The sequence below is a fragment of the Cystoisospora suis genome, assembly GCF_002600585.1.
Source record: "Cystoisospora suis strain Wien I chromosome Unknown contig_4568, whole genome shotgun sequence".
NCBI classification, from domain to species: domain Eukaryota; phylum Apicomplexa; class Conoidasida; order Eucoccidiorida; family Sarcocystidae; genus Cystoisospora; species Cystoisospora suis.
The window spans coordinates 8,868-22,428 of NW_027157360.1; the positions used below are offsets into that span (position 1 = coordinate 8,868).

A 13,561-nucleotide genomic window follows, 5' to 3' on the forward strand; every position below is an offset into this window, starting at 1 on the left:
GGTGTAGGACGACGCCTCGATCAAGAAAAGGAACGGAGAGTGTTTGCCCTATCTATCTCCCGGTATATCAAAAGATTCAGAAGTCTTAGTGCCTTTGTAAGCCGCTTCCCCCGACTCCTACCAGAACTTTTGAGACCTGGGGGTGCTGGCGAGGTGCCCCTACTCGCATTTACACCTCAGACGGTTACAGCCGTTCGCCAGCACTGAGCTAAAAGGACGACTTACCGTCTTCGGAAAACGAAGACCGCACCGTGCGAAGACAGTAGGAGAACACAAGAAGCTTCAGCGCTCGTGCTGTCAAGCGAAATAAGAAACGGCCGCCTTGCGATGAGGGTTTTATCCCCAGTGGAGACGGTCAGATGCTGTTTAGATCCACAGCTGAATTACCTACCCATAACAACTACACTTGGAGTACCTCCCAAAGGTGAAGTAACAATAAAAACACTGTATACTTGGTATGTGAGGTGTACGTACACCACGCGTTCCGCATAGCTGACTATCTATCTGCTCAAGCAACAACTATCTCTGTAGATCCACACAGCCAATAGGAGCGTAAACAGAACATCTACAATATGATAGTAGACAATCTCTACACTCCTGTCCCCTGATGCATGCTCAGCGAAGGAGGTTTTGCTTTTTCCATGTACTATTGGCGAATTCTTTCGACCTGCAACAGGCGTGGCGAGAAAGAAGAAGAAAGAACCCCACTGCCATTCCTGATCTCTCCTTCCTTCTCGCAGTGCGTATCCCCCTATGAAAGTGTAGGTGCTTTTGCTGGTGCCCTCCCTCGTCTATCTCGAAGAGGTTGAAGTTCTACATCAAGAAAATTAAGACGAAGCCAAGCCAGTGCATGTTCGGCGGTTATCATGGACGTTAGAAGAATGGCGGTTCTTTTGGGTTCGAGTCTAGGCCCCCTCTGTAGTTCACATGGAGGCGAAAAAGAAAAACGGGGTGCCCCGTGTACTATTATTCTCGTTCCTCGGAATAGTCTGAATCGTCATGGTGATCATCGTAGGAATCACTTGAGTCGGACTGGACGTTTTCTGCATCGTACTGAAGAATCTTCTCGATATCATCCCGTGCTATTCCCGTTGCTTCAGCGAGAGCATCCTGTGGTGGTCAGGAAGGCAGCCATATACAGAAAACAATAAGAGCCTCCCCATCTTTCAACAGGAAGGTAAAGTAGGAGTAGTAGTAGTAGAAGGGGCTGCTTTTCCCGATACTTCGCTGATTCTGAAAGGTTTCTTTCGCATTCTGCCTTCCTTGTCGCAGGCTGTGCTGGAAAGCTAGAGAGTAGCCTTCTCTAGAAGGAGATGGGCGGTCCATCTTCAGTTAATCGATATATGGACATAAGTGCCTAAATGTTCTATCACACAAGACTAGACAAGCGAAGCGTGATGACAAGCCTGTGGTGAGCTCGATTCATGAATCCACAGTATTGCACCCAACAACGAAAGAACAGGGAGCGAGTGATCTCTAGCCTACTTTAGCACCGGTGTGTCTCTGTTTCTGAGGATCTGCCCTTAGTTACGCATACCCCCAGCTCACCCCTCTGTATGGCTCATCAGGTGGCAGCGCACCTCTGCGCAGCAACGATATCTCGGCGGCCTGCGATACACAGAAGCAGTTGTCAAACTTGCACAGGTGGAGGGAGATCTGCTTCTCGCTAGTTCCTCTCAGACTAGCCACCCTTAAGTTAGATCTCTCCTATGTCTCCACAGCTGAAGGAGCTGTGAGTGTGACGGCTGACACGTGATACAGACATCTATCTATACATAGAAAATCACGCCCTCTATGACGGGAAGGGGGGGGGGCATCTTCAACTATCGAAGCAGCTGTGGCGAAAACCATTAGTAGCTGTTTGCGTAAAGCTCTTCTCGTAGCTACTGCCTCTTCAGTTGACAGCCCGTATGCGTGCGCGAAGCCTCGTTACACGCTAAAAGTGTACATGAATAGTGCAAACCGCTGCAAACTCGTCAGCAGGACTCCCTATTCCTCCTTTAAGATGTTTTCCCTACAAAACCAGCGATGACGAAGCGACAGGAAAAGGAGGACCAGCTGCGCACGCCTTTGCCTGAAGCGGGTGTCTCCGCCAGGGGGGTGTTATTCGCTCTATTACTACGACTACATCTTGTAAGGCATTGTTTCCTGTAGTAGAGCATAGCACTGTCGACGGTTAGGACTTCAGCATAGCCACGACGCCAGCATTATACATCTGAAGAAAAGTGAGTCAGGGGCTGAGAGAGGGTCCATAAAACAGCTCATTGCACCACGCACACTCCCTAGCTCAGTTCAAGAAACTGACGGCAGAAGCTCCCCGTGAAACTGCCAGGTACTCTCACATACCTCTACTCGGCATCTTGGACAGTTGCAGGTGAACTTATAGTGCTGCATGCACCAGAGCCACATTGTACAGAAAGTCAAAAAGAAAATCGTCGCTTATATGAGAATTCACCAACCCTTTATCCGCATGTCTGCTAAGATGTCAAGATAGGCCCACGAACACAACGACGCCGTGTCTTCTACGTCCAAGCAGGAAAGTGCATGCAAATATCACTCGCCACGCAAGTCAACTGATTAGATACACGATGACGTCTCACACTCGCCATTGAATCGAGTTCATGGAGCAACTCTTACACATTTAGTTCGTTGCTAGTCTGGCAGACACGCTGCTGTTTACGACTAACAGGCAATGAATGAGCATGCATCACAGAAGCAAGCACGGCGAGCGATCCGCTAATGTCCAAGGAAGCAAGCAAGCACGAAGATAGACGCAACGGCGCGACTCAGTAAAAACAGCTGTGGAGCCGAAACATCGATATCACCCTGAGAAATACCACAATTCCTTTCCGCGAGCAAGATCGAAAAGGTTTGATTTGATGGACCGACAACGAATTCCGATGTGCTACGGTCCCTGTGAACGCCAAGAGGGATCAAGGCATACCACTCAGTCTGCGTAGTTCGAACCTGGAAGCCTCCTTCGCTTGCAGGAGCCCGCGACGAAGGCAATGCTATCTCCACGGCAGTTCAATAGAGAGCGTTCGCACGGATTCGTAGGGCGAACAGACTTGGTAAAAAATCCCTGAGCACTGCTATCTCCACTCGCCTATGCAAAGCTACAAAGCAAAAGCACGACCATGTTGCTGCGCCACTCCTGTAAGAAGCTATCGATAAGGAGAACCGAACCCTGTCATCGGACTGCTCATACAAATACTCCACATAGATGATGTGATTACATCTTCTTAGTGAGCACCGGTGTGCATGCAGATATAACCCCGCGATAAGGTGAATTGCATGCATGAGACCGAATTCGCCGAACCGACGATACGCCCTTTAGGTCTCTCATATTCCCCCTCCCTACCTGTTTTAGCTGCCTCCGCCGTTTACGGAGGCGCAACGTCTCGTCAATGTAAGACTGGCGCAGCTCCTCCCCCGCTTTAATGTCTCGCAGAGCCCGTACCTGAGCCCATGCATTTCCCGCGCACCAATCAATACTAGACAGGACAGGGGCAAATGGCGAGAAAGGCGCACATCAGGGAAACGGACAGCGTGGATAGGTAGCATTAGATAGATGTACATGTGCAACGGAATAGAGATACAGCTAGCAGTTGTACAGAAGGACGAGGCGCAGGTAGCAAAGTAGAGGAGGAAGGAAGCAAGAGTACATACAGTTGTTTAGAGGACGCACACCGATACAACTACGGGCGATGACAGAGTCCCGATAGATGAATGTGTCAAGGCGACGCATATAAACAGACGGACACACAGACGAACACGTAGAGACGGGGGAGAAGCCACAACTGACTGCATACAAACACCGAATATAGAACTACAGCGGATGTGCGATACTACCCAATCTTATATCTTCTCACCAAAGCCTGATACCGCCTTTCTCCGGCACTGCGATGCCATGCAAACGCACTTTCGACGTGGATTACGGGGACCAAGCTATCCGAACGGGCGCACTACGGCGGTAGCCGGAGTGAGGCCACATACGTTCTAATGTCTCTCTGCCTAGACACCCCAAGACATGCCCCCTCGTAGAACTTCGCTAGTTCCTGTTACGTAATCGCGCTTTTACCGAAGCTTCCTCCGTGCAACGGTGAACACGTCAGGAGCAGTCTTCTCCCTTCAATCCAGGGGGTAACACGTCAGCTAAAATCGTGACTTCCTATCCTCGGCTTATATCAGCATCACCTTGACGGCTCATCACACCCTTGTTCCTGGACAACATCCAACTATAGAGAGAGGATAGCTCACCATGAGAAGTAATACGTGGCCTGGGTGGATAACCCTGCTTGAGAATGCAACTACACTGAGAGCGAGGCGCCTCTGTCCATCCACACTAGATGTACCCGTGTTTCAGCCTGCAAACGAAATTCCTCCTAGTGGGCACGCCAACATTGCCTGCTACGAGCAGAGCATACGTGAAGACTTTTTGTCTCTGTTTCCGTTAACGTGTTAGAGGAAAGTTCTATGAGCTATGCTTGTTGAAAAGTCAATTCACTCGTAGATATTGAGGCGTTGATAGACGAAGCCCCCCTTCCCCCCCTACGTCACTCCCGTGATTCTTACCACGGCCCGTTTATCACCATAAGGATAGTCGACTTCTACGTTTGGCCAGCATGAGTGATTCGTCATGGAGACAGCCGAGAACAGCCCGATTCCAATGAAGGGAGGGAAGATTTCTTCTTCTTCAGCTACTCCTCCCCCGGACGAGAAGCTCTTTCCTGCCAAGAAACAGACGAGCAGGCATCAATCAGTTTGCAGAAGAAAGATACGTACGCATGTACAAGGTGACCATAAGAATGTACAGACTGCAATCGAGGGATGACGAGGCGGGTGTGCTGCATGTGCTAGGTATGACGAACAGAACGTCCATACAAGCAGCACGGTGACAGGCCGCAGGAATATGATCGAGGGCCACAAGAAAAAAATGACTGTTGAGGAGCACGGCAGGTCGGGCCTCTTTCTTACAAGAGGGAGAGTATGTTGGGTCTGCAATTTTAATCCGTGATTCCCTTTGATATAGTCTGGCAGGTCAGGAACCTCTGAGTATAGGCAGTCTCAGGGTCGCTCCCTTTGCGTGTGCGCACCTCCAGTGGCTATCGAGACAGCTCACCACCCCCTTCCGTCTTTCTTTTCTTCGGCCCACATATGCCCCTGGGGGGGAAAACTACACAGCAGCCTGGCGGGCTTCTCTCGTACGGATTCTTCAATTCCTCAACCTCAGATCTTTCACGCCAAGCGTAACGATGACGCCTTGTCTTCGACTAACAGGGTCTTTGGTTTACTCTTCTATCTCCTTTATGATGGCACCTTCACCGCCTTCCAGCCTACCTATATCTACACTTTTCGTCGCCACAATGCGAATAAGAGTCGCTCAAGAGAAATAGAAGAGGTGCTTTACGGTTCCTTAGGAGACAAGACCACGGCCGACCCATTCGACATCTAGACAGTTAAGGACACTCCTAGAGTGATAAGCTGTTGATATCTCAGAAAGAGCTTACCGGCATCCCCTGAAGCAGTGGCCGCGATTCTGTGAATATCATGCCCTCTGCTAGTTGTTTCATCCTCTTCCTGCTGTGTGTCATTGTCGTCGCATGCTATGATTCTTTTCACCTCTCGGAGGAGCTACATACATCATTAGCACCATTATGTGACACCGCCTTATAGGCTAAGTTGATGGCTTTCACGAGAGGCACAAGAATGCGGTGTGCACCAGACGTTCGGACGCTTACTCCGACCCAAAGGACAAAGGGAGTCTATTCCCAAACAACCGGATCGTGTTGACTAGGTGATCTAGGCGTATTCGAAGACAAACGCACGTATACACAGGAAAGGTATGAAGATAAGCGGGCTGTTCAAGCACACAAGACCCTGAAGACTACACCGCCGAGTGGCGGAGAGATACAGGCACATCGATGTAAATAGAAGTGTATATCCACGCCTTTGCCGTTAGAACCATGTAGGGCACCGAGGTATGCTTGACGAACTTGGACAGTAAGATGATAGCCGGCGGGCAGCTGGGTATGAAAGCCAGGCTTCCCTGTTTGAGATTCACTTGAGTACGAAGGTCTTCTCGAGCACCCTATAGCATTTGGTTCAACTCAGCTGCTGGAAGCCTACGACTGAGCGACGCAATTGCTTGCTAGCGCCACCCGCAGATGCTAGTATTGAATCATAATTCTATCGTCCGTTCCGCTGCTACTCCCAGTATTGGCCAGGCTTGTCCCGCCACCGATACGCTTGCCCGAAACTGGGAGGTCTCCCTTCAGCAGCAGACAATCTCATGCAGAGAGTGTCAACTGAACATCCTTTAGTACGGCACGGGGTGAATTTAGGAAGTGTCTCCTAGTTGATGTATCTCTTTATCCAGACGTAAGGAAGAGAAGCATATCTTCATTGAGTGGTTTACAAATCGTACTGAGCTAGCGGTAGCTTGGAGAGAAAGAGTACGGACGCGGGTACACACACGAGGGTGCGGAGTATGTACACCTCAGAATGCGCGCCCTTCTTATCGGGTGACGGACCGTCCTTGTAAATACACGCACTTGCAAGTACTCACCACTGGCCCTTTGTAACTCGTAACAATACGTGCTCCGCTTCTACTCTTGAGATCTAGGATTAGGAACGCTTTCGCAAAATTCCGTGTCCCAGTAAAGCAGGATCACGATTCAGCTAGCTTCACTTTGTAAGCGTGCATGCCTCGGTGGAGTCTTCTATGCATACACAGCACACCGGGGGAGTAAAACAGTGAAGGGCCGGCTCACCTTCTGACACTGCGGTCCAAAAACGTCTCTACCAGGTGCCTCTTCCGAGAGTCGGCTCCGGGCGCGTGCTAATCGCTCATTCAAGGGATTATCAAACTCAATGTTGACGTTCACAAGATCGAAGGTACCCTGCGACACCCCAGACACGTCCCTGCCGATGGTCTAGTCGCAAATGGAGGGGCCGTCCTTACTCTTTAACGGGTGCGTCTATAAGGGCTTCGTCAGTGGAGTGGTGTACGAACGGAGAGCCGATTTGGAGTATCAAATCTACTTGTACTGCTCTTTTTAGACGGTGAGTGCGGAGTGCGAAGCAAAACAGTAGGAAACGTGACGTAGATCATTACCGAAGATTACAAAGCGTACTTGGCAAGACGGACGGACGTGGACTCTACAGAGATTACAGCCTGTACACCTATATATCGCTCTGCATCGTTGTTTACACGTACGCAGCTTACCCACCCGAGAACTGAAGAAACTTGGTGCTATGGCGGCTCGTCCATCATAGCGGTTGTAGCACCGAACTTATGAGATCGCCACCTATATGTCTAATCTGATCTGTATTGAACTTTTTAATAGCCGTTTTCAAATAATTTATGCAGAACCAATTTGTACGGTCTCCTACTGCCGAGGTCACGCGGTGGCTACAAACTGGGGTCCTCTGTACCGCGCGAGTCTAGTATGCACTGCGCTAGAACCCCTTGCGTACTCCCTTCCTCCCTGCATGGAATGAAACCTGATCAAATCTTCTCTCTTTCGCGGCGCCGATGCAAGGGCTCGCGGGCTGAGCTGCACGCAGTATCCTAGTGCGGTAGGGAGAACACCCTCTCACACTGGCTAGAATGTGCTGTTTCTACGAACCCATACGTCTAGATAGTTACATCTATAGACAGATAGATAGAAACCTAGGCGACGTACACAGTTTCACGCACAGGTGCATATGAGGAAACGACAGCTTTCTCATCAAGAGTTTCGTCCCGTATATAGGTGATGTAGGCGTCTGCTTCTCAGCAACTCCTTCTAACTCACCAGTAAATGTGAATAGAAACTGAGAGAAAAAAGCTGTGCCCAAGACGCGTTACGCTCTGGTGACACCGTCTCTGTCTCTCCAAGAGCAGTGATTAAACAAGAAGATAAAAGGCGAAAGGATTCACTCATGATCTCGAGGCGACCTTTGAACGACGAGAGAACATCTTCCCTCGTACGAGCCTTCTTGTTGCTGTACGCGGTGTTGCCGCTATTCGACAGCCTGGCAGCGTCATCGGGCCGCAGGTTCTCCCCTTCTTGCTTTCTTCTGGTCCCTCGCTCTCGTCGCCTTTCTCCAAGAGTTTCCCTATATCAGTTTTTGAGTAGAAAAAAACAATATGCATGCAGTGTACGGGGTCCACGCGAACGATGTAGCTGTTGCAGCAGAGGAAAGACGAATATCATCTCCTACAACCGCTCGTATACACCCTCCGTTCAACATATGAAAAGTGCTGTGGAATGTGACAAACCCTTCAGTTCGTCAATCACCCGTGAGTCCTTGAACGCGTCTGTCTAAGTTCACACGTCTGTTTATACTGACGTATAGTCATCACTACGTATGTGCCTTCCTGTATCACAGTCTACCTGTGCGTGCTTGTTGCTGCCTGTTATTCCTTAGTGCATCGATCTTGTCGTTTATATTCAATAACACATCAAAAAACTTTTTATGAACAAAAATATTCTATAATTTGAGGAAATATTATTTTAACTACATCGAAAGAAGAAAGGATTAGCTTCATGCTAGGCCTTTTTCTCTGTACAGTCTGACTGGGCTTGAGAGGAACGCGCAACGACCGTACAAAGGCAGGTTGGACCCCCTGCCACAACTCCTAAAGTCCCTGTATACTCTCGGCGTAATACAGGAAGTCTCTTACTACATCGTCTTATCCTCCTGAAGTCTGTGAAGATAGTTCCCCAGTTCTCTCCTAACTGGAAGCATTCACCGTGCACATGTGACTTTATATACCTACAGATAGGCAGGTGTAGGCATACGCTTTCCTCTCCTATCATGCCTGTGACACTGGAGATGAGAGCCATTCTATTCCTTGTCTGGCGAACTCGGATTACTCCGCAACAACAGTGTCTCTCCTCAAGACACACATCTCTTGTGGGGTGGGGGCATGGAATTCGGAGCTCGCAGTTGAGAGACTACTCATATAGCGTGCTTGACGTACTAGTGTGTCGATTAGCTAGCTACACACGACCCGCCATCAGCACCTGTGAGTGGTGACACGAAAACCTACCCTAGAACGGGAGGATCTGCTGTAAAGAAGCGACAGCTTATGACCAGGAAATCACGAAATAGGCGAAGGGAGGGGGCTACCCGTGTCATTGATCTACAAAGAATCGTGAGACTAGTATGTCGTGCAATGGCATGAAGAAGATAAGAGCAAATCCTTCTTACCAGAGGACCTTGTTTTGTGTTAAGATGAAGATCAGGAGATGCTGTCGCATCTATCTCTTTCTTGAATCTTGACTGTAAACCGTCTGTCTCTTTTTCAATATCGTATCCTAGCTACTTTCGGCCGGTTTATCTGTCCTAGGTATCACTAGTTTACTTAGTTGTCAACTGAGAGGGTTTCGTGGGAGATCCTTGGCCGCAGTCTAGGCCCCGCTTCAGTCGTTCTCACGCTGTGGGTCACTTCGCTGACACACTCGTTGGCATCATTCTTTGCACCAACCTATCTGATTACCGCCATCACCTGGTGGATGGAGGGCTTTCCTGGTGCTACTATGGAGGTTGCAGTTATACTCAACTGGGTATCGCCAGGTCTGACTGTTTTTTCTTTCAGCTCACCATCTCTTCGCATGGAAGCCTAAGAAAGGCCGCATCGCTTCCTCAACAGTCTTCCCTCCATACCGCACATCACAAATGATCTGAGCGAAGGTGAGTCCTGCAGACATTCGTCATCGAGAAAGCAAGGCAAATATGCGTTTGAAGACATCTACTGGACATGAGATATGTACGGATGATCTGTAGTCGAAATCCGTGGGCTCCAGCGTGCGTAGTCGCATTAGGGTTTAGGGTTGAACTTCCTTGTATGTATGGGTGACGGTATAACGACAGGGAATGGCATTCAGGGGGAGTCCACTGTAGCCTAAGAAGTCGTTGCATGCATTGTAATAGAAGGACGGGAGAAGCTCTGCCACTCTCAGCTTGTCTGTCTTTGCTGTCTGTGCACCGAGAGCCAAAGCCATCGTCATAGAGGGTATCGTATCGCCTCATCGTTGCTTCCCCCTTTTGAGAGAAGAAGGGAGGTCACGACTCCATCTGAAAACAGAATAGAACACTGCATGCCATAAAACTAGAAACATGAGGCAAGACTGCATCTCTACGGTAGGCACGCTGCTAAAGGAGCATGTTGACGGGGAGGGATTAGTTGCTTCATTAGCTTGGTCGAACGCGTGAATAGCGTCAACGTACCTCCAAGAATGAAGTTTTCATGATACTTCATAGCATGCCGAGTAAAGGCCTTCCACGCTCGAACACGCGTAGGGTCTGCGTCCGTACAAACGAGGCGATGATGGCGGAGCGTCTCAGCAATCTGGAGGGGCAATCCTCAGACCGATGAAGCACAGACACAACAGACACAACACTGGGCAGGTAGACAGCCACCGCTGGCGTATGACTTCCCTAGAGAAGACCCAGGAATAACACACATCTCTCACGAGCATCCTTTTCAAGGACACGTGCACGTGCAGCTGACAACGTCTTCAAAGTAAACTGTATCGTCTCAAAAACAGAAGCACATAAGTCACGTATATAAATACATGCATACATTGTTTAAACAGCGAGTATAGCGGGATGACAAAGTTGCGTCATGTAGGTAGTCATGCCTGCGGGCGCCGTAGCGTCAAATCGTCGGTTCCCTGAATCCTTTTCTGCTCTACACGACAACTGTCCTCGTATGTCTTCTTATGTGGACGCACGGGGTCGGCAGCCATTGGCCTGCGTGCGTGTATTTATCTATACTTAGGGTAGACTGAGAAGGAGGGACTGTGCTTGTTGCTGTTGATGTGATGAGCGAACCGGGCGAACTCATCCCCCCTCACTGGAACCTCCCCTCTTCCCGAACAGCTTCAAGCGAGACTTTGTGCGAGCCTCTACCTCGGCTACGCTCTTCGTCTTGGAACGTAGCCAGATTGCCACCGTACGAATATGTAAGGTGAGCAGATGAAGCTCCAGCACAAGTCAGTGCTAGACTGTAAGAGGACACGATAGCGAGGATAAAGAAGTCTTGTGTACTCACGCTCCTGCATGTCGAGCTGCAATAGACAGCCCCGCAGCCTCGTGTGCAAGGCAATACAGGACCTAAGATCAGGTCCTGAAAAAGGCAAAGAATGACACGCATGTTCATTCCGTGGGAAGTTTGTGGTGTAGCTAGCCAGCTAGCCACGTGAGAACAGCCTCGCTACACATATGCACACATAAGAACTACCTAGAGGCATCGTCGCTGAGGCGCTAGGAAGACGTCTCAGTGCCGGGGAAAGCGCGAAAAAGATAGGACGACGACAACGGATAACCTAGCACGCTGCTACGCCCTGTACGCACTTCCTCGGCATGGAACGTCTAGAATCTATGAAAACCAAAGTGACACACGAGGGAGAGAGGAAGCTAGCTATGCCTTCTTAAAGCATGATACAGCTAGATCGTTTTGTCTTCTCCTTCGCTTCTTGTTTTCCACTATAAAGACAGGTAAAGTGAGATAGCTTATAGACCACCGTCCTGCATCATCTATCATAGCTCAGAGAAGTAAGTCAGGGTCCGATCGGTGTAGTTGTATCTTGTACATTGATCTACCGATGCTGCATGAGCCACTTATCCTCCCGCGGAGCCTTGTGCCTACAGAGCAACGCATGCACACTTGTGCAGGCTGTGTGATGTGCCACGTACTTTTCAGTATGGCATAGACGGGCACAATCAGCGTAACAGTGAAAGGCCCCTTTTATACGTACGAAACTGCGGAGTTGTCTCCTCACCTCACGACTGCTGCGTCTCTGACACTGTCCTGCTCACATGGGGCTTACTCGCTTTTCGAGGTTGCTGCCGTGTAATAAAGCCTCTAGCGATGAGAAGATGTGAGGTGATCTTTTCTCCAAGTCTTCTTTCTTTTCGCTGATTTCCACACAGAGAACGAACGAAAGCACAGCACTCTCCTAGTCTTACAAAGTGTCATACGTAGAGGTATCAGTAAGCTATAGACAGGGTAATGTAGACTGACTGCAGTCCCTGAAGACGGAGAAAACACCTAAGCAGTTGCATCCTCTGCTCTCACGATTGCCCGTCAATGCGCTTTTGGCGACAAAATAACCTGCTTTGTCTGTGCGGTCTTTTGCCAAGCCAAGAGAAACTCACCCACCGGCCGCCACATTAGGAATATCAGGACGTATCGCACGTTACGATCGCCTTATGTAACCTGTGAACTTGAACAGATATCTAATCCCCTCACCGTATGTGTATCGATCTATACGTGTATCTACCCAGGTATACAACTTCGTTAGCTGAATGCAATATACCAGGACGGAGACGGCTATCGTCGGATCTTCCTGAGAGATATATATCGGAGCAGCTGTACATTCTAACGCAAAGAAAAAACAGACGCAAAAACAAGAAGCCGCACATCGCCGTGCTTACGAGGAAGAAGACCTGCTGTGCAGCAAGCCCGACACCCCCCACGGTGTATACAGGCCTATTTAGTTCGTGTCGTCTTCACGTGCCTCAGAGCGGATCGAAGGCCAGAGAGGGGAGAAAGACTGAGGGCTCCCTTCCTCGCCCCTCTGGAGAGTGTTGTTTTGTTACACGAGACGCTATGGACTTCCGCATGCCATACACAGAGAACAGACAAGCTTCTTGCGTAAGGATGGCGACGCATGGAAAGCAACAAGGAGCACCTTATCACAGGGAAGGTATACGCTCAGAAGAAAGGCTCCGTCGGGGGGGGGCGGGGGGGGGTATCTCTTCTATCACTTACTTTTCCAAGACGATCTTCGCGTGATTGTACAAACTCCCGGTGAACTTGAAACACTCCGCACATGCCAGTCCAACCCTTCTGAAGNNGAAAGAACGAAACTGAAGCATGCACATAGGCATGGAAATGAAGAGGTTGAAGAGGTGTAACAGATATACCTGTAGAGCGTCTAGAGAAATTTGGTACGTAAGCTAGACTTATGGTAAGGAGAGTCAACTTTACTTACTGTCGTGAATTCATACCCTACTGATTACTGATCCCAAAAGCAGAAAAAGTCGGACGTTCGGAAGGATTGCATTCCTAGACAAGCACATGCGTCAGTTCGCTCTTCACGACTCACCTATTCTTGCGCAAATTAGTACTAGCGGTGCTACATTCATGCGACTCTCCTATCTCCACTATGACTCTCTTGAGATTTTTTCTATTCTGAAGGGCTGTAAGGGCCAACTATGTAACACGAAATCAGAAACCTTGCTATTTAGCCTGACGCGCTCTAGCATTCCATGCCGAAGAAGTAGCGACGACCCCTTCACACGCGAAGAAGGAAAGCTGTCGATTCCCACCCAGTGCTCTGGTAGCTATAATGGTGTCTGCTATGGCGCGAGCCACGGTTCAGAGGTCCGCCCGTAGGCTGATGGGACTATAACGATGGGAAATGTGAAGACGTATCTGTGCATGCGACTCCCTTCCTCGACAGGTGTGTGCAAGGCATGCATCAGGTGCGTCTTCTGTACAACGGAAACCCAAGAAAAAAACGAACAGTTGATAGAGACTTCACACATTACCCGGGATGAG

General features: G+C 49.5%; 1 protein-coding gene across 1 annotated transcript in view; it reads right to left on the reverse strand.

The window, feature by feature from the left end:
- Positions 1-383: 383 nt before the first annotated feature.
- Positions 384-13,561, reverse strand: part of CSUI_008232 (histone lysine set) — a 15,679-nt gene continuing 2,501 nt past the window's right edge. Inside the window, exons 3-15 of the mRNA XM_068068366.1 lie at positions 12,770-12,847; positions 11,826-11,913; positions 11,048-11,122; positions 10,222-10,342; positions 9,595-9,691; positions 7,800-8,103; positions 6,774-6,902; positions 5,511-5,634; positions 4,576-4,730; positions 3,362-3,460; positions 2,347-2,388; positions 1,549-1,608; positions 384-1,110 (exon numbers count right to left, since the gene is read on the reverse strand). Coding sequence (XP_067919660.1) covers positions 967-1,110; positions 1,549-1,608; positions 2,347-2,388; positions 3,362-3,460; positions 4,576-4,730; positions 5,511-5,634; positions 6,774-6,902; positions 7,800-8,103; positions 9,595-9,691; positions 10,222-10,342; positions 11,048-11,122; positions 11,826-11,913; positions 12,770-12,847 — 1,516 coding nt within the window. The 3' untranslated portion in view covers positions 384-966. The remainder of the gene's footprint in view (positions 1,111-1,548; positions 1,609-2,346; positions 2,389-3,361; positions 3,461-4,575; positions 4,731-5,510; positions 5,635-6,773; positions 6,903-7,799; positions 8,104-9,594; positions 9,692-10,221; positions 10,343-11,047; positions 11,123-11,825; positions 11,914-12,769; positions 12,848-13,561) is intronic.